Genomic DNA, 20,005 nt, shown 5'->3' with positions numbered 1-20,005 from the left:
CCCGTCAACCCTCCACGGCCGCTCTCTGAAATAATGTCCCACCTCCACCTGCACGGACCTTCTGTGGCCTCGCCGAGCCAGGGGGACATCATGAAGGGAAAGAGGAGCAGTGAAGGGACTCGGCCGGACTCTAAACCCTGCCTCACTTAAGGGTGATATTTCCAGGCGCAGCCGAGCAGCATCCTTACGGGGAAATCCAGGAGGCACACGGGCAGCTGTGCCAGGAAAAGGCATTTCTGCTTCCAGCTCCCTGGAAGGCTGGCCAGCGCCCAAAATCCAACCCCGAGGGCTCCTCCTTATTTGTCCAGACACAGGTGGAGGCCAAAGCCTTCTCGATGGAGGCTGGGAACCCTGAGGGGGCATCTGAGGCAGGGAGAAAGGGAACTGGACAAGAGCGTGGACGCTGAACCAGACAGCATCTGGGTCCACGGGCATTTCTGCCATTTCCAGTTGTCAGTCTTTGGGCCAGTCACACAGCGTTTTTGAGCCTCAGTTTCCTCGTCTGTAAAATGGAGTCATAAAGCCTCAAACACCTCTTCATAGGGCTGCAAGGCTGTCTATCCGTGGCTTCACCAAGAGGATTTGTGGGATGAATAATGAATTGGTGCGCTTCTGACGCAGCTCACCCCCCAGGAATTCTGCGCCCCCTGAGGTCATTTCTCCCCCATGGAAAGGTGGACACGTTGGGCTCAGCATCGCCCACCCAGCTACCGCAAATCCAGGGACAAAGCTGTCCTCTGAATGCCACCGAGGTTGGAGATTCCAGTACAAGTGAGGTTCTTGTACACGGACGGCTCCTCTCCCACAGCCATTATCTAACCAACAGGAACAGCCACGGAGCGCTGAGCGCGCACGGTGTCAGACACTGTGCTCCGTGATTCCCTGGCCTCACCCTCTTTACTCTCATAAAACCGTCTGAGATAATTCACAGATGCGGAACAGACTCGGTAAGGTCTAGTTTCTTGTTCCAGGTGGAACAGGGCGTGAGTGGCAGAGCGGGATCCCCACCTCGTGCGCTGATCTCAGACCGTGCAGTAGTCGCGTGCTGTTCCGCATGAGCAGACATCTGTGTGGTCACTGCTCTATCCAGAACAGAACTGGCACCAGGAAGGGCTCAACAAACAGTTGTGAAATGAGTGATTCAATGAAGGAAGGAATCGACGAAGGAATGAACGCTTCTTGCTGATGGCCAGCCCTGCCCACCCCCCAGCCCCTGTGCTCCAAGATTTGGGAGCGAGAACCTCTCTATTCCCCTGCCCCCAAGGGACCAGCCATCGGAAACTTAGAGATGGCCTTCTCGAACAGGAAAGATCAAATAAAAGATAAAACTGAAGCGAGAGAGGCAGAGAGACACAGAGAGGGAGAGGCCACGAGACAGAGATGGAAACGGAGAGACAGGACGGAGCTGGCTCCTCCAAGGGCACTCCGTGGGGGTTTGTGCATTTTTCCTGCCCCCAGCCTGCTCCAGAGGCAATCAACACACTCTATCCAGGAGGCAAAGAGGCTGTGCCCAGAACGATCCCAAAGCTAAACGCAGAGATCATTTCCCGCGTGTGCATTTGGCCGCCAGCCATGCTGCCAGTCGCTGGCGGCAAACAGGAGCCCGTAGCCGGTGCACCCGCGGGGCGGCTCTGCAACAGGCGTCCCACGCAGGACGTCTAGGGACCCTCCGCCTCTCCTTCTGCATGCATCACTCAGGACACGAGATGCTGACTGGTAGGAAAGGCCCCCTGGCCACTCACCAGTCACCCCTCCTCTGTCTCACCCACTCAAGCAAAAACACCCGAATGCAAATGCCCAAGAGTATTACAAAGGCGACCTCAATATCACAACATCGGCCAGCAGCATGTCCTGCGCACGCGTGACATGCCAGGCACTGAGCTGAGCTCTGAACACACGCCGCCTCCTTCAACCCTCCTGCAGCATCAACATCCCCACTGGACTTACGAGAAAACAGAGCTTCCGAGAGGGCGACCCTCCAAGGGTGCGCAGCTGGTGAGCGGCAGAGGCCGGATCTGAACTCAGAACTCCTGACCCGGCACTCAACACCCTGACCACGGCGCTGGGCAGAGGGGCCTCCTCTCATAAAGGGGCATCGTCCTAGGGTCAGAGTCTAAGGAGAAACATCGCGAGCCCTTAACATTTCCCTTGAGAACCTCTTAAATTGCCCAGAACGTACGGGATGGTAGCATGCTTCCAGGAGTCCAGCACAGCAAGCTTTCCCCCATGGGACATGAGAGGAAGTGGTGGCTTGCCTTTAGGGACCACGACATAAGAAAAAATACGCGTCTGTCACTGCTAACCTCACATTGCCCTTGTGTGTGTGGTTGGACTTCTATAAATACAATCCACATAGGATGGGACCACCCACCCTTGAATCTGCTCTACATTAAAAATTATTTGCCAATACCAATTCTATTATTATTCTTAATGACCGATGGGCCGTGCATCTTGCCATGGCCTGGAGGACGCACCCCTGAGCATGTCTACACTGAGCGGGAGGATGGTTGGGCTACCCGGGCTGACCTCCCAACCACCTTGCAGGGTCTGCAGGCTGAGTGTTGCTAAGCCTGATGTTACAGCAGAGGCCATCAAGACACAGAAAGGGATATCGCCCAGCCCTAAGTCACATAGCATGCAAATAGCTGAGCTGGAACTCGAGTCCAGGTCGCCTGACCCCCCGGGCCAGGGGCACAGGATTAGGAGTGGCTCTGGCACCCCCACATATCCCATTTAGACTTGGCTTGAGCATATGCATGGGCTGAGGTCAATCAAGAGGAAACGGGGACAGGCTTCAGATGGCAACATGGCGGGTGGACCCGGACCGAGCTGTCACTGCTCCCCCATGTTCCCCCGGGCCCCACTGTGCTCCCTGCTGCAGAGGGCACTCTCTCGAACTGCACTTGCTCAGACGGAGAGCAGGCTGGGAGCGCCACAGAATTCACATCCCCAGCCCTGAACCAGCGACAACGCCCTTCGAATGGGATAACTCGGGTGGGTGCTCTCTGCTGACCCCCAGAGGTCCCTGGAGGGATGGAGCCCCAGGTGACCACATAGGTCACTGGCCTGATGACACCCTCTTTGTGGCTGCCTTCCAGCCCCGCTTCCCATCCTCAAGCCCCTCCCAGCACTCCCCGGCATCGCCTCCCACAGGAAGGTCTTGCCCTTGAAGCCTTGTCCCAGCAGCTGCTAAGGCTCAGAGAGAGCCTCACACTGAGCAAGGTTTGGCTCGGTTCTCGCTTCAATTCTAGAAGCCAAGAGAAGGTTCTCTGAAAGGGAGCCAAGGTCTCCGCACACTGCTTTCTTTCCATCTCTGTCTATTCCTCAGAAGCCACCGTCACGTCTGGGCGAGGCCCGGCTCCAGCCATGTGCTCCCAAGGACAGGGCTGAGTCAGAAGCTCTCCAGAGGGTGGAAAGGGCATGTACCATATCAATTCGGTCTCTGCTTGCTGAAACAAGTTTCTTAGCTGCAGGGCTTCTCAGAGCCTTGAAAGGATATCTTACAAATCTCCAAGAAGGGAAGTTCTATTCAGACTTATTTGGCCTCCAAATGCTTTCATAGAGCAGCTTGCAGGTCTAATGTCCCGGGAGACACTAGTTTAGGAAATACCGGTTTAGATGAAAGAGCTCTCAACTAACCAGGTGACCCTGGGCAAACCACGTCACCCAAGCCACTTGCCCAAGGTCACAGCATCAGTAAGAGGCAGGCTGGGATTTGAACAGAGAACGAACAAAGGAGAAAGGAGAGAAAGAAAAAAGGAAGGAGCAAGAGAAAGGAATGGAACTGCAGTTTCTGAGCTGCTCAAAGCCACCTGCAAAGGCAGATTTGTCCCTTTGCGCTCAATACAAAAAAAGGGAGAGAGGAGCCCATGACACGAGTGTTTTCCCCCACGGGCCATGAGCTCAACTGCCATCAACTACTGTGGGCTCCTGCGTTTATTAATAACCGAGTTGTTTCTCCTTCCAACAATAGCCGCGCCATTGTTGAATGACTGAACGTTACGTGACTTATTTAGAACGCTGGTGCGTCTGGCTCACAAGTCTTCTCGCATACGTTCACCATTCGGAGGCCGGCAAGGAAGGAGGCCACCTGCCGGGAAGAGAGAAGATGAAAGGGGTGGAGATGCTGCAAGAAAAGGCAGCGCTCCGGAAACACCGCCCCCGTCCAGATCTCACTTCCGCCGCTTCGAGCCCCAGGATGTCGGGAAAGTGACATCCGCTCTCAGAGTCTCAGTTTCTTCTTCTGTAAAATGGGAATCTATCCCCACAGAGTTCTGGTGAAGCATCAGTGAGGTTATTGGGCAGATCACTTAGCACAGAATCCGCTCAGTAAATGTCGACTCTTGCAGTTGTGATCGCACCCTGAGATTTCCGCCTGGGGACATCCAGTAAAGGTCTATTGTTGGGATCATAGAAGATGCAACCCTCTTAGAGGCCAGAACTTCTAGTCCCTTCCCGCTTCTTATGGCTCCTGCCTGTCCCTGTTGTCCCCAGGTGCCATGCAGCCCCACAAACCTGAATATATTGTTTCACCTGTCTGGCTTTGGAGAAAGTTGCCATCTGCCCCAGGGCCTTTGCCCGTCTGCACAGTGAGTGCCCACTGTAAGGCCTGGCCAACAAGCCGTCTATAAATTGCTGCTGAGTTGCTCATAATCCTACATGAGTCACTGCCCGCACCCTAAGAGCTGGAACGACAACTCATAGACGCCTCCCAATGTGCCAGGGAACGTGAGCAGGTTTTCTGGAACAGAGGGCTGATTGGACAGACCAGGTGGGGCAGCATCAGGTTAAACCCAGAAGAATGGGCTGCTTTCCTGCAGGACTTCTCAGAACCTTGAGAATGCCAATGTGCGTTGGAATTTACAAGAGAAAGGGAGCAGGGGGCTGGGGTCTCCTGAACTAAATCGATCAAGAGGCTGGAGGGGAAAGGCTGATGTGGCATCTTTGGGATGGGGGGGGGGGGGAATGGTGGAAAGAACTGGAGGCTGGACATCCAGAGACACCTTCAGCCTGGCTGCAGGGCCTCGAACAGGAGATCTCACCTCTCGGAACCTCAGTTTCTGTATCTGGAAAATGGGGTGACTATTCTCCCTGCGGGTTGCTCTAAGGATGAAATGAGACAGTGGATGCGAAGCTGCCTGGGAGTGTCCCCAGAGCGGGTGATCCGAGCCGAGGAGCAGAGTCACCAGGGAGACCTCCGCTGAAAGGCGTCCCTCAGTCCCTCAGGGGCACTGCAGAAGCAAAGCCTGGGGGTGGGGCCAACAGCAAGCCTGTGAGGGACTTGCTGAGGCCCCATAGCTAGTGAAGCAGAGCCAGGGCCCAACCCAGCCCTGGGTGGCCCCCCATCCAACGCTCCTGCCACATTCAACTGTCCCTCACCACAGCAGGCTGCACCAGAGTCACTCAACCCATCAAACTGTCCCCTTTGAGGCTGTTTCCTGGGGCCCCAGGGAAGCCCACGACAGCTGGTGCTCCAATGTGCTAAGCACTTAGTCTCATGGATGCAACAACCACAGGAAAAGGTCCGAGGACTGATTCCATTCCTCGATGATGCCATGGACAATGCAACAGAACGTGGCATAAAGAACAGGGGGACAGGCTCCCAAGACAGAACTCCCAGGTACAGTTGGGCCCCTCCCCTGCCCTCGTCCATGACCTTGGACAGCTTGCTCTCTGAGCCTCCACTGTCTCAGCCACAGACCGGGTCAGGAGCAGTCAACGGAGTAATCCACACACAGCACTTAAGTCATGCCTGGCAGAGAGCGGATCCTCAGCCAAGAGTGACAGTCAGTGATTCCATCATCATCGTGCTCGCCATCCTGTCCTCAGCAGCGTGGCTGTGCTTGGTCTCTGAGCGGTGGGTGCAGATGTTCACAGCAGAGTTTTCACGGAGCCCCGGCTGTCTGCCCTCCCACAACAGGTTAGTGTCTCTGCTGATCAAGGATAAAAGAGACCCCACAGAGCATCTGGTCCACCCGCACTGGGCAAGTCCTTTCCCCTCTCTGAGCCTCAGTTTCCTCATCTGCAAAATGGGATAACAGCACCTACCACCCCCCTACACAGGATTGCTGAGATGGCCAAAGATCTTAGAATAGTGCCTGGCATGTAAGCACTGGATAAACATTAGCTGCTGTTATGTAGGCGAAACAGAGGCCAGGAGGAGGGCAGAGGCCTTTACAGGGCCGCCCAGCAGGGCAGTGGCTTGGCCAGTCTGAACTCATCCCCCAGGTGGTCCCACCTCCCCGCCCCACCCTCCCAAGGCTCGGGGCTACCAGCGAGCCCTGGCTTCCAGCATCAGCCACTCCAGGGTTCTGTGGGTTTTTTAATATAATTGTTTACATCCCAGAGCAGCCATTCCAGCTTAATGAATGAGTTCAATATGCTCAGAAAACGCAGAATAAATCTTTGCTTGTGGCCCAGAATAGGCCTGGCCGCACCAGCTGTCAGTCAAGGAGCCAAGCCGCCATCCAGGGTGGAGGATGTGGGCCTGTGGCCTCGGGAAGCCAGGCGGTGGGACGGCGCCCAGGAGGGGACAGGCCTCAGGGGTGCTGGGTCCAAGGACAGATCAATGAAACCTCCAGGCTGTGGGGCCACGTGGTAATCCTGTCTTATCCCCACAGTGCCAGTGCACGGCCCTCAGGCTGGTGCCTTGTGGACGCGAACACAGAGGCCCCAGGCCTTGCTCAAACCACCACACCTTTGCTCACGGAGGTCCCTATGCTTGCACCACCCTCCCCAATTTCCTCCCAGTTTGGGAGATTCAGCTCAAGGGTCCCAGGCCCTAGGACCCCTTAGATGAGGCTGCCCACTCTGAACTTTGGGTGTCTCCTGCTAGAATTTTCTCTTAGCATCACCAATGCACTTGTCTGGGTCAATCTTCCTTGATTGGATGGAAATTTGGTCTTAGAAAGTGAGGATGGTGTCCCAGGGCAGCCGAGGGCCTGTCCCAACAGGCATAGAGGAGACGACAAGAAAGGAGGAGAGAGAGAGAGAAGGAGGGAGGAAATGAAAAGGAGAGAAGGAAAGACGTGAAGGAGGAGAAAAAGGATGAAGACGGGGGGGGGGGGGGGGAAAAAGGAAAGGCTGAGCAGAGTGGACACACAATGACCAGAGAATCGGAGACTCAGATTCCAGTCCTATATCCCCTACAGCCGTGCTGTGTGACCCTGAGCAAGTACCCTCCCCTCTCTGGGCCTCAGTCCCTGCCCTGACAAAGAGGGGCTCAGGCCTGCCCATCCCAGCCCCTCCTCAGCATGTGGATTCCCAGCCGGGCAGGGACGTTCACAGGTCAGGCAGAGGGGCCATCCTCCCAGGCATCTGCAACCACGCAGGGAGGTGTCCCCCTGGCAGCCGAGGCTGTGGGAGGCCGAGCTTGCCGTCCCTCCGAGGCCCTCTGCACAGAAAAGTCATGGAGGCCAGGCCGCAGCTGCCTGCTCCTCCTGACTCGATGACTCTTGACGTCCCTTAACCCAGAGCCAGAAGAAACAGGCACGGCTGGTCCCAGCCAGCGGGGCCCAGCCACCAGCCCTAATCAGCACTCGTGGGAAAACTGCATACTCGGAGCCCCGAACGCCCTGTGACAAGGGAGCCGTCCGTCTCATTAGGGGCACGGAGCCGCTGGGAGTGTGGGAGAAGCCCCTCTAAGTTGGAGGAGAGTGAGGCAGGGGGCTGAGCCGCCACAGTGAGGAACCCCCGCATGAGAGCCTGGCCTCGACCCCTTGGAGCCCTGCAGGCTTCACTTCCAGAAACAGCAGTGAGCTCGGAAAAGCAAAGAGAGGGGAGGCCAAGCGTCCGTTTTGGGGTAGTGGACAGAAGTGGCAGCCCCAAAGTGGAGGCCGCAGGTCTATTTGAAAACGCCAAGCCTTCCTCAGACCCCCGGCGACCCAGTGCATGGCAGGCAGAAGGTCCAGCTTTGTGCCCCTTAGAGCTGTGTGACCCTGAGTTAGTGGCTTCACCTCTCTGAGCCTCAGCTTCCTCACCTATAAACAGAAATGGTAACAGCAGTGACTACCCCTCAGGCCTGTGAGGGTTAAATGAGCCAACTGGTGTATAAACAAACACCCAAGGGAGGCAATCTGGGCTGCCTTCATCGAGATGTTAAACATCGAACGCGCCCTCGGACCCAGCAGCCCCACATCCGGGAAACCAGGCCTCCAAAACGCTCGCTCAGGTGCACACCCTCTACATGCAAGGATGTCCCCTGGGGCGTTGTTTATAACACCAGGCAGGGAATGACCTGAACAATGACAGGCTGGAGAACTGTCACGCAGCCCGCCTACTCCTGGCACGCCCCTGCAGTCAACAATCAGGGACGTCGCCACGAACCAACGTGCAAAGAGGTCGAAGACTCTCTGTGACACAGAAAAATCAGAGAGCGTAAAAATGGCGATGGTGTGAACCCATTTGTGTAAAAACCACACCCAACCAAACAAACAACCTATAGGTTTGTTATACGCACGATGCAGCTAAATGCACAGTTTTAAAAGGCCCGTTGCTGAGGCGACAGGAACACACGGGTGTCGATTTGCTGGGTGTGACAGGTGCTGTGGCCCTACAGACGCCCCGCCCGGGGCAAGGGGGCGCGGGACTCCATGCATTGCTGTTCCATCTCCCTGTGTGTCTATAATTATTTCAGATCAAAAAGTTGAAGAGGGAAAAAAAAACCCCAGCCTGTCGGGGCAGTGAACATGTCCTGTGTGACCCTGTCGTGGTGCAACATGACACTGGACCTTTGTCCAAACCTGTCGAGTGGACGCCACCAAGGTGACTCCTGATGCCACCTGTAGACTTTAGTTAATAATAACGTGTCAACATGGGCTCATCAGTTGTAACAAATGTCACCTTAACAATGGTCACCTTTGAGGGCAGAGGATCCGGTGGGGGGGTGAGTAGGGACCATTCTTTTACTCTATATTCTTCTGTCTTGTTTTCGTTTTTCATAAGACAACTTTACAATAGTACCGTGCATTTGTTTTAAAATAATAAAAATAGTCAAACTGTTCACCAAGTGCTTGAATGTGTGGTCCTGGCTTTGTGTTGGTAGCATCTGTGTTTTTTCCCACCGGCCTTCGGCATGCGGGGTCTCGCCCCAGCTTGGGGAGCATCGGGCCGCCCCCTCCCTTCCCTGGTGGACGGCCCTGACTGCTGGATGTCGGGGCGTCCCGGCAGAGGGCGGGCGGCTGGGCCCTTGGCATTATTGCCATCGTCTCTCCTTCCTGCGGGGCCCTCTGGGCTCCTGGACTGACGGCCCCATCCATTCAGGGACTGACATCTTTATTGCAGCAGGCGGGGACCGGCAGGCTGACGGGCAGCCTCCTTTCGTTACCCGTTACGCGGCCTCTCCTCGGGTGATAGATGGGCCTGACCGTGTCATCTATTAGGCCGTGGGGTCAGCGGCATGCAGACTGGCAAGTTTAGTGAGAGACAAATAAATTAAACCTCCCGCCAACCTCCGGGGCAGAAGGAAAGCAGAGCCACGCAGCCATCAAGGCGGGCATCGCTCATCTTTGTTGCTCTTTTGGATTCTGAACATTGTTGTCATTTTCGTGGAATAATGAGGGACGGCAGACAGGGTGACAAACAGCCTCAGATTTCCTGGGAGAGCCTCCGTCATCTCTTACAGCTACGGGCCCCCAAGGATGCAGAGGATTGAAGACCAGCCCGAGTCAGCCCTGTGGACTCGAGCTTCACTGGGGAAAACTCTGGACAGTGGACAGATTTTCCATTAATAATAGTAATGGAGGGGCCGGCTCCGTGGCCGAGTGGTTGAGTTCGCGTGCTCCACTGCGGCGGCCCAAGGTTTGGATCCTGGGCGCGGACATGGCACCACTCGTCAGGCCACGTTGAGACTGCGTCCCACATCCCACAACTAGAAGGACATGCAACTAAGATATACAACTGTGTACAGGGCGGGTTTGGGGAGATAAAGCAGAAAAAAAAAAGATTGGCCACAATTGTTAGCCCAGGTGCCAATCCTTAAAAAAAAAAAAAATAATAGTAATGCCAATAATAACAACGACAACACTTTACATAAATAATGTAAGCCTACCCTAGCAGGTAGGCACTGTTGTTGTCCCCAATTTACAGAGGGGGACGCTGCGTCTCAGAGGTCCGGGCATCACCACGATCATGAGGGGAACCACAACTGAACTCACATCGGCCTGGTCCCAGAGGCCAGGCCGTAAGCCTCAATTCGGAGCTCTCCTGCCTCCAGCCTGCTTAGAGGATGACCTTCCAGGTGGAGGAACGGAGAGTGGAGGCTGGAGGGGCGGATGGAGGCTAGACTGAGCTGAGAAGGACTCTTAGGAGAGAGCTGAGGTCCGGGCAGCCAGACGCACCCAAGGACCTGGCCAGGCGGGCGGCCTCGTGGAGGAGAAGGGCAGCAGCTGTGGAGGTGGACAGACACTGATTCCAACCTCGGCTCCACCGCAGGATGCTGTTTGACCTTGGCAATGTTACATAAACTCTCTGAGCCTCAGCATCCTGAACCGCAAAGTGGGATTCCTGCCCTGCCCATCAGGCGAGAATTAAAAGAGAGAACAGGTGGAGTGTCCCCCAGCCCTGGGCCGAGGGGCAGAGCAAGGAGACTCCAAGAGGATTTTGTTCACAGAGCTCATTCCTGGAAAGCGTGTTGGGTCTAATTTTAATCACGTACAGCCAAGAGGCCCTGAGACAGAGAAATGGTTTCTTGCTGCAAAGAGGGCACTGGGTTCACCCTTGATTTACTCTTCTCTGGGGACAGGGTCCTTAGGGGGCATCAGAGGATAGTGGGGGGGCACCGGTCATGAAAGCAGAGAGCTGACGTCCTGGGAGCTTCCTCTGGCCACCTCAGCAGGGGACTTGGAGGCATCAGCTGTGGGACTCCACAAGCCTTGCAGCATCGTAACGACAACAGCCAGAACTTGCCATGTGCCCGGCGCTGTGCTGCGCCCTCGACAGACAGCACCTCTGTTCCCCTGCAGAGCAGGCCTGGGAAGCCACTACTCTTTTCAATCCCATTTTACAGGCCAGAAAACTGAGCCTCCGAAAGCTTAAGTTACCTGCTCGAGGCCACGATGGCAAAATGTGGCCACACCAATAGCCCCCATCCTACGTGTTCTAGAACCTTGTTGCTCCCCCACCCAGGGGTGGAGTCTAGATTCTCTGGCCCTCGAAGGTGTGACACTCTTATAACCAACAGAACATGGCAGAGGGATGCTGCGTGACAATGAGGCCAGCTCAGAAACGACGACGCAGCTTCCACGTTGCTCTCTGGAAACCTGTGTTTGGAACCCAGAAGCTGCCACGGCCACGAGGAAGCCCGGAGAAGCCCATGCAGAGAGACCCGAGACCACACGAGGACAGGGAGACGCCCGGCCAGTGCCAGCACCAGCCACCATCTGACAGCAACCACACGAGCCACCTCAGCCAGAACCGCCCAGCTGAGCCCTTCCACACCACAGACCCACAGAAGCCGCCGGAGAGAATAAAATGATTGTTGTTTAAGCTGCAGAGTTTGGGGCTGAATTGCTACACAGCCCGGTAACTGGACCAGCCACAGAGCTAGCGAGTGTTGGGACCCTCACTTCAATTAAAGCCCAGGTCTGAGTCCGTCCTGGCCGCTCTGACCACTACCCTGCACTGTCCTTGGCCCCCAGGACCTTCTGCTAAGTTGTGGGGAGAACACTGGACTGAGAGTCCAGAACTGGATCCTGGTTCATTCATGAGCACAGAAGTTTCGTCGTGGGCCCTTAGGAAAGGAGCTTCATCTCGCAGAGGCCCAGGGTCTTCACCCACCTATGGGGCCTGATGACCCCCACCCATTAAGGGGCCAGCTTCAATGCCAATGAAGACAACCGACAGCAAAAACACTCTGCAGAGGAGACAGCTACAGCTTGCTGACCTCCTCCCTTGTGCCAGGTGTTACATGTCCATTATCTGACTATTAAACGGCCGTAGGAGGGAGGGGGGAGTTATTACCATTTTACAGACACGGACGCTGAGGTCCGGGAGGTGATATCCGTTCCCCACATTAAATCACACAGCCAGCAGGTGGAGGAACCAGCATTCCAAGCCAACTCTGCCCAACTCGAGGCCTCAGCTTTTCCCTCCTCCCTCCCTCTCTCCTTATCAAGCGAGCTCCAGAGAGCATCCATTTGCTGTCCTTTAAAACACGTGGGCGCTAGCGAATTGTTCCGTGGGCCACTTTTCGCCCAAGGAAAGAAACATGAGGCAGGATGAATGATTGCCTGATGGCTCCCGGGGGATGGCCCCAAGCCACGAGCCTGGGTTAGCAGCAAACCAGCCATGATGTCAAATCACCGGGGGTTTTCCGCCCGCCGTGTGGAGCCAGTCCCCTGGTGCCCCTGGAGATCCACTCTGGAGACACGATGCAGAGGGTGGGACGGACTCGGTCCCCAGGAGCCACCCAGCTTGTCGATGGGAGGCGGCCCAGGGTCAGAGCATTATTGGCATTGCAACCTTGGGGGAGCCCCCAGACAGCTGTGTGCGGCCCCTCCTCCATCCCACAGATGAGGCTCAGGCGAGTTCCGTAACATGGCTGATGTCACACACAGCTACTAAAAGGTCACGCTGAGATCTGAACCCAGGACCGGCTGACTTCAAAACACCCATGTCCTTTCCCTGCCACATCCTGAGGGGAGGCGTCCCCTCTGACTTTGAGGCTGCCCAGGGCACCGCTGGTGACAGGGTGACCCAGGGCCCCTGCGGGGAGCCAGCCTCCTGGGGTGAAGGCCACCACATCACAGGGGCCGAAGGGACTGAGAAGCGGGTGGGGGAGGTCATGGCGGCAGGGACCCTCAGGGACTCAGGGGTCAACGGGGCCTGGCGGGACTTCAGGGGGAACAGGGTATGAACCCCCAACGGAGAAGGCTCAGAGGGGCCCCAAGGAGGCACACTGGGGCCACATGTGATGTCAGTGCTGAAGGCTCCCTGGGGAGAGCTGAACTGAGCAGGGGCCACGTGTGTGCTGGGACCACATGGAGACCAGAGGGTCTGGGCCCCCATCGGCCTGGGACCACCCTGCACATGCTCAGGGGCCTTTTATGGGACAAAGAAGGGCTGGGAAAAGCACGAAAAAAGGGAAGCAAGTTTTCAGAAGAGAAGGAGGAAGTAACATTTCCACAGTGGGAGGAAGAGGACGACACTGCAAAGGAAACGTCCCTTCCGGGTCCCCGGCCTCCACCCAGCCCTCCACATGTCCACTGCCTTGTGCCCCTTCCGGTTGACCCGAAACCCAGGGATCAAGGCTCTATGTCCCAGAGGCAGCTGGTGGAGGCAGAGGGCTCAGCCTGCGATGAATACATTTTTGGTCTTTGTCCCAGTTCCCGGCACACAGCTCCTCAAGCCCTTGGAGACTGCGAGGTGACAAGAGGGGCTTCTGTGTGCCGTTGGGTTGACTGGCGTCTGGGGACCCTAGACAGCTGCAGGAGGGGGGCTGGCCGCCAGAAAGCCCAAGGCATGATTCCAAGCTTGGAACTCTCAGCCCCGCCCCGACCCCCGGAGGGAGAGGAGTTGAGGACTGAGCTGAGCACCCACGGCCAAGGATCGAGTCAGCCGTGCCCGTGGAATGAAGCCTTCACAAATCCCTAAGTGCCGGAGTCTGGGGAGCTTCTGGACTGGTGGACACGGAGAAGGGCAGGGAGGACGGCCTGCCAGAGAGGACGCGGCCTCCCCACACGCCTCGCCCTGTGGATCTTTTCCATTTGGCTGTTCCTGAGTCGTATCTTTTATAATAACCGGTGAGAGCCAGCTAAGTGCCTTCCTGCAGTCTGCGAGCTGTTCCAGGAAATTATCGAACCTAGGGAGGGGGTGTGGGGACCCCAACTCAATAGCCAGTCCATCAGAAGCCTACGTGGCCCAGACATCTGATTGGGGTCTGAGGTCGGGCAGTTTTGGGGGACCGTCCCAGAGCCTGGGGCTCTGTGCTAACTCCAGGTAGTGTCAGAATGGGACTGAATCGTAGGACCCCCTGTGGGTGTCTGGAGAATCAGAGAATCAGTGGGTGTGGGGGGAAAACCCCCCACATTTGGTGTCAGGAGTGTGAGTAAACACGGTTCGGGGCGTCCCAGGGAACGAGTGACATCAGCAGCCCTCTTGGAGCCAGTGGGACAGAAGCAGCAGCCATGGAGCTGAGGAGGCGGCAGGTGTGGCCCCAGAGTTTGGGCTCAGAGCTCGGTGGACCTGAGTCCAAATCCCACCTGTGGCTTTAGCTGTGTGCCCTGGGAGATGTGGGTCAACCTCTCTGGGAAGCCGCAGCCTCATTATCTGTATAATGGGCATCCTAACAGTTCTCACCCTCCCCAGGCTGTTCAAGGGCTGTACAGTGACGTCCTCGTGGCTGTAAGCTCTCAGCACGGCACCCAGGAAAACAAGCCAATTCTCCAGCAGAGAATGACCCTAACAGCCCATTGCAAAGTCTAGGGCAATAGAGTCATCTTTGCAGGGAGCCCAGCCGAGGTTCCGAAGCTCACTCTGAAACATACGAGCTGTGTGATGTCAGGCCAATCACATACCCTCTCTGAGCCTCCGTTTTCTAATCTATCAAGTGGAGATGGATGAAAGCCAACACTTAGGAAGCACCCGATCATGGGCCAAGTCCTGTGTGCCACACATTTGGCATGGATGCATTTAACCCTTACAACAAGCCTACGCAGTGAGTACCATCATGAGCCCTGTGGTATAGAGGAGGAAACTGAGGCTCAGAGAAGCCAAGCCAGGATCCACACCCAGCAGGCTGACTCCTGATTCTTGCCCACGAGGCGCTCTTCTTCCTCACCAGGTTACTGCAGAAATCTAATCAGACCCAAAGGCAGAAGTGAGGTCCCGGGGCTTTGAAACCACAAAACAGTAAACTGACATTAGCGGGGGTGGTTGTTTTCGCTATCACAGCTCAGAAACCCCGAGTCCAGTTATAAGGCCCTAAATCTCCCCACTGGGGGTGATGTCGGTTTTGAAAATCAGAATCAGGGCTTTCAAATAAGCTAAGGAAGCCAGGCGCACCGGGGGAGGGAATTATTTTAATGAAAAAAAAAAAAAAGCTGATTAATGGAAATGATTCTTAATATATTTCAAAATGATCTGTTATGACACAAAGCAAAGACATTTATATACGACTCTGAAATTCTTAACCGCTGATTTTAGAGCTGCCTATTATGAAATCTTCCGAACCACAATATACAGTTAGTAAATCATCGGGCAGGCCTCCCAGGCAGACTGACAGTGGCTCCTCTTAAAATAATTTATAAGGTGGGGTGGGGGAGGCTGGGAGAAATTATTGCCATAATCATGTATTAATAAAATATTTATAAATGTGACTTTCTCTTTTAGCATCACAGGCGGCCACAGGTACGGGTCAGGTTCCTGAGCCCACATCAGAGGGGGCGCCCCACGTGCCCCACGAGGAGGAACGCGGGGCGGGAAGCACACTGCTCTGGGGACAGGTCAATAGGCCAGGGGGCTTCGCTGGCCTCTGTCTTGTCACATCAAAGGCAGCGAGGGTTCACGTGTGACCATGGAAATCAGAAGGCAGCCCGCAGCCATCTGCAAGGCTCCTCTCTCCCTAGGCTTTGCAGATCCCCAGGAGGGAGCAACCTGTCTGAGTGGAGTGTGACAGAGAGGCAAGTGGCTGTGTCTCCTTGGGAGAGTCCCTTCTTCCGGGCTCAACACCACCGTCATGGAGCCACCTCCTCCAGGAGGACCACCTTGAGCTAGATGCTCTTGGTGACCCGTCCACCCCGCGTCGCCCTGGCCACCCGACACGTGCCACCCATAGGTGTCCCTGGCCTGTCACTGTGGGTACCTGTCTGTTCCTCTCTGCTTTCTCTGGTTGCAGGAGCGTGCTTAGCCCACGCACGGGGCAGGCTCAGGGTGCAGGAGGTAACGCCCTCCACCCAGGAGCACCCGTCAAGCAGGGGGAAGCAGGAGGCGGTGTATAAACACCCCGGCTTCCTCTCCTGGGTAACTCAACCAGGAGGCATGTCCCTCAGGCTCCCTGAGGTCCGCAGGGGGACTGAGCCCCAAACACCCAGAGGTAACCCGCTCATCAACATATCCTGTCACCTCCCTCCCCTCCCTGCCTCACTTCCCCACCAGTGCCTCCTGGGGTCCCTTTGGGTGCAAATAATCTAAATGCACCCAAATCTTTGTCTTCGGGGGAACCCAGCCTAATTCAGCTGCGTTTTCCTGATCCCGTTTTTCCTCCCATCAACCCCATCCTCAGTGCATTGAAAGAGGAGGCCACGGAAGCCCAGAGAAGTTTGGGTTTGAACCCTGGCTTAATGCATCTAGACCTCCTGAGCCTCAGCTTCCCATTCTGTAAGATGGGTTTGCTTCTTTCCTCACACCCCCAGTCGGAGGGCGTCCACACCCCGACTCTGAACCTCCACAGCTTTCCCGGCCTGCACCGAGTGATCGCACCCCAAACTCGGCCCGTTTACAAAATCGGCTGATGGAGTCAAGTTCAGAAGTTTCCTCTCTCCAAATAAAATGGCAAACTCACAAGAAAGGACTCCGTCTTCACAGCCTCTCCGATCCCTCCCTCAGCCGGGTATGGGCACAAAGTCAGTGCCGGCTCATCTCAGGGACTGGGGTGTGTTATGGCTGAATTATGCCCCACCCCAAACTCCTACATTGAAGTACCGGCCCCGGGTCCCTCACACGGTGACTGTATTTGTTGACTGAGCCTTTAAAGGGGTAATTAAGGTGAAATGAGGTCATATGGGTGGACCCCAATCCCGTGTGACTGGTGTCCTTATAAGAAGAGGAAATCAGGACAGACGACACACAAATGGAGGGTGATCATGTGAAGACAGCAGGAAGGTGGCTATCTGCAAGCCGAGGAGAGAGGCCTCAGGAGAAACCCACCCTGTGACACCTTGATCCTGGCTTCCAGCCTCCAGAGCTGTCAGAAAACAGATTCCTGTTGTTTAAGCCCCCAGTTTGTGGTCCTTCGTTATAACAGCCTTAGAAAACTAACAAAGCCCTGAAACCCACACTTGAATGGGTGGCCAGGTACACGGACCCCAGATTAAGAACCTCTAATCTGGCCCAATTCCAGAATTTCGCATCCGAGAAAACTGAGACCAGAGAGACAGGTGACTTGCTCAAGGTCACACAGCAAGTTGGGGGCAGGGCCAGATTCCTGACATCCTCTCTCTAGTTTGGCTGGAGCCGAGGAGGATGGAGAAATTTCTTCAGAGCACAACCGAACAGTTAATTCAGAGGCACAGGGACCCCCGAGGGCTGAGACCTCCCAGGGGGATGGTGTGGAATAGGGTCGGCCAACTTTCTCTGTGAGGAGCCATATCGTAATTATTTTTGTCTTGGCAGGCTGTACGATCCGTGTCTCAGCTACTCCTCTCTGCCGTTGTAGCAGGAACGCAGCCGTAGACGCGTAAATGAACGAGCGTGGCTGTGTTCCAAGCAAACTTGAATTATGGACACTATAATTTGAACGCCAGATAATTTTCATAAGTCCCAAAATATTATTCATATATATGCATATTTTCATCTAGTTGAAATGGAAAAACTATTCTTAGTTTGCGGGCTGCACAAAAGCAGGCAGCAGGCTGGATGGGGCCCCCAAGCCCCAATTTGCTGACCCCTGGTGTAGATGAAGCCAGACGCAGAGCTGGGGGTTTCTAACTGGCGACTAGAGTTTTGCAGGAAGAGAAACGCCCCCTAGGCTGGTGAGAGGACCGCGTTCTCACACCCTGGTGTTCATGACCCTGGGGGTCCCAGTGACCAGGAAGCTGAGCGAGAGATGTTACGTCCCGTGAACAAAACAGTGGTGACATCCCGACACCCAAGGGTCTGAGCAGGGCCCGTGGCTGAGTTTCAGAAACGCAAGTGGCACCTGTTTTTTGCACATTTGTGTAGTCAGGCATGTCTGACATGGTACCAACTGTGGAACGGCTATTTTACTCACGTCCGACTCAGCATAACTTCTAGAAATTTCCGAAATCAAATCAGCGGCCAACGCATGTGGCTGAAACGGATGAGACTCAAAACAATGGGCCACACGGCCCACGACTGTGGGAATGGCAGGAATGATGTGCCAGCATATTCTAGAAGCGTCTGCTGCTCCACAGGAGAATGGGCAGAGTCAGTACATCATTCCAGAGGACAGACCTCAACTCACACATGTTCATTTGACAAGTGAGTTCCAACTCCAGAACTCTATGTTCTGGGCCCAAAGGAAGCCACTCCCTCCTGGAAAGAGCTAGACAAGGACTCAATCACAATACAAGGCCCCATAAGCCCCATCAAGGCAGGAACCACATTACTCCTGATCCCTGCTGTCCCCTCAGGACCTTTTACTGTGCCAGAAGAGAGGGCAGAAGAGGCTGGTTAGGGAGGTGAGGAGCCTTGAATGCCAAGCCAAGAAATTATTTAGCAGGCAAGGGAGAGCCCCGGGAAGATTCTAAGCAGGGGAGTGGCACTAGGTGAGGAGCCCGGTGGTCACACTGAGGATAGACATAAGGAGAAGTGAAGGCAGCTGCAAAGAGGCTACTGCAACAGTCCAAGCAAAAAAAAAAAAGAAAAAAAGACAAAGAGTAAGAATAGAGAAGCCAGGACAGAAATGCTGTCCCAGGGAGTGTCTACAGGGCAAAGGGAATGATTAGATAGGGAGGGGTGAGGGCCCGAGGGGTGATCAGAACCACCGGAGAAACAGACAAATAAGGAGAGAGAGCAGACCCGGGAGGAAAAGGATAATGGGTCAGCTCCAGCACCTATAGTGGGGAGCATCTCCAAGATGTCCAGACAGAGACAGCCCCTTTGTTGCTTGGACCCAACCTCTCTCACATGTTTCAGGGCTTCTCTGCTCAGTACAGTAGCCAACAGCTACACATGGCTAATTAAATTTATGCTAATTAAAATGTAACACAACTGAAAATTCAATTCCTCAGTCACACTAGCTGCATGTCAAATGCCCAACAGCCACATGCGGCTGGTGGCTACTGCACTGGACAGTGGATACCGAGAGTGTCTCCATCATCGTGGAAAGTTCTGTTGGGTGGCGCCAGTCTACAAGATTTGCTAGAAACATCCAGCCCTGCTTCTTCTCACCATGCCTGGTTCAGCAGCCGCCCCGAGAGACGCCCCCGAGACACGGAAGGTGGCAGTTGGCCCTGTCCCACCTCACTGAGAGAAGGGCCTTGTGGGGCACCTGCCAACGGAGAAAGCTGGCAGCCCAGGTGAGCTCGGCAGGAAGGACGTTACCTTTGCAGGCCCCCGCGGCACCCAGGTGGTAGATGGCCGCCAACACCCGCCAAACGGCTCGCTGCTCGCTCTCCGAGATGCCCAGCGTCCCCATGGCGCCCTGGAGCTGGGCAAAGGCAGCCGCTGCCTTCTGCTTGTCTTCAGGCTGAGAGCAAAGGGAGAGAGGAGGAGAGAGAGGCCATCAGGGTGGAGAGAATGCAAACTCACCCCGCGAAGCAGGGCTCCGTCTCTGGGGAACGTGTGGTTGCTTTGTTAGCACAGTAAATTACCCACAATTAAGCTGAGGAGTGCTGACACCCAGAACTCAGGCTGCTGGGAGAGTGATGAAAACCATTTCTATCTGACGTGGGAAGGTGGTGTGATTTTTCCTCATTCATGAGTTCACCCGGTGGGTTTACTGTGGCTCTGCACCCTGCTGGGCTCCGGGAACACAAAGATGGGTGGAACCCAGAACGTGACACTGAGGGCCTCTCGAGGCAGACGTGGAAAGAGGCATGAGAGTAACCAAACACGAGACAGGCGGAGTGGTAGGCTACGGGTATAAGTGGGCACTACGGGATGTCAGGCGCGGGAATGGCCTAACCAACCCCACCCGAGAGAGTCAAAGAGCTGTCACAGACGACGAGACAAAACTGTGATTGAAGGATACACAGGCAGAGCCGACTGATTTAGTGTAATAAAGGTCCTGACAAAGGGCGCAACACAAACAAAGGAGATCTTTGGAGACACCAGGTGGCCAACTGGATGTGGACACAGAAGGAGGTATTTCTGGAGGTGGGGTGGA

General features: G+C 55.3%; 1 protein-coding gene across 3 annotated transcripts in view; it reads right to left on the bottom strand.

Moving 5' to 3' along the window:
- Positions 1-20,005, bottom strand: part of MYO18B (myosin XVIIIB) — a 249,548-nt gene that overhangs the window by 182,737 nt on the left and 46,806 nt on the right. For all 3 annotated transcript variants that reach the window (XR_006885372.1, XM_046640628.1, XM_046640629.1), the window contains exon 12: positions 19,222-19,366. Coding sequence is in view for 2 of the 3 variants with exons in the window: in XM_046640628.1 (XP_046496584.1) it covers positions 19,222-19,366 (145 nt within the window). In the remaining variant the exon portion in view is untranslated. The remainder of the gene's footprint in view (positions 1-19,221; positions 19,367-20,005) is intronic.

The sequence above is a fragment of the Equus quagga genome, chromosome 15 (assembly GCF_021613505.1).
Source record: "Equus quagga isolate Etosha38 chromosome 15, UCLA_HA_Equagga_1.0, whole genome shotgun sequence".
Taxonomy (NCBI): domain Eukaryota; kingdom Metazoa; phylum Chordata; class Mammalia; order Perissodactyla; family Equidae; genus Equus; species Equus quagga.
This window is presented reverse-complemented; position numbering and strand designations above follow the sequence as displayed.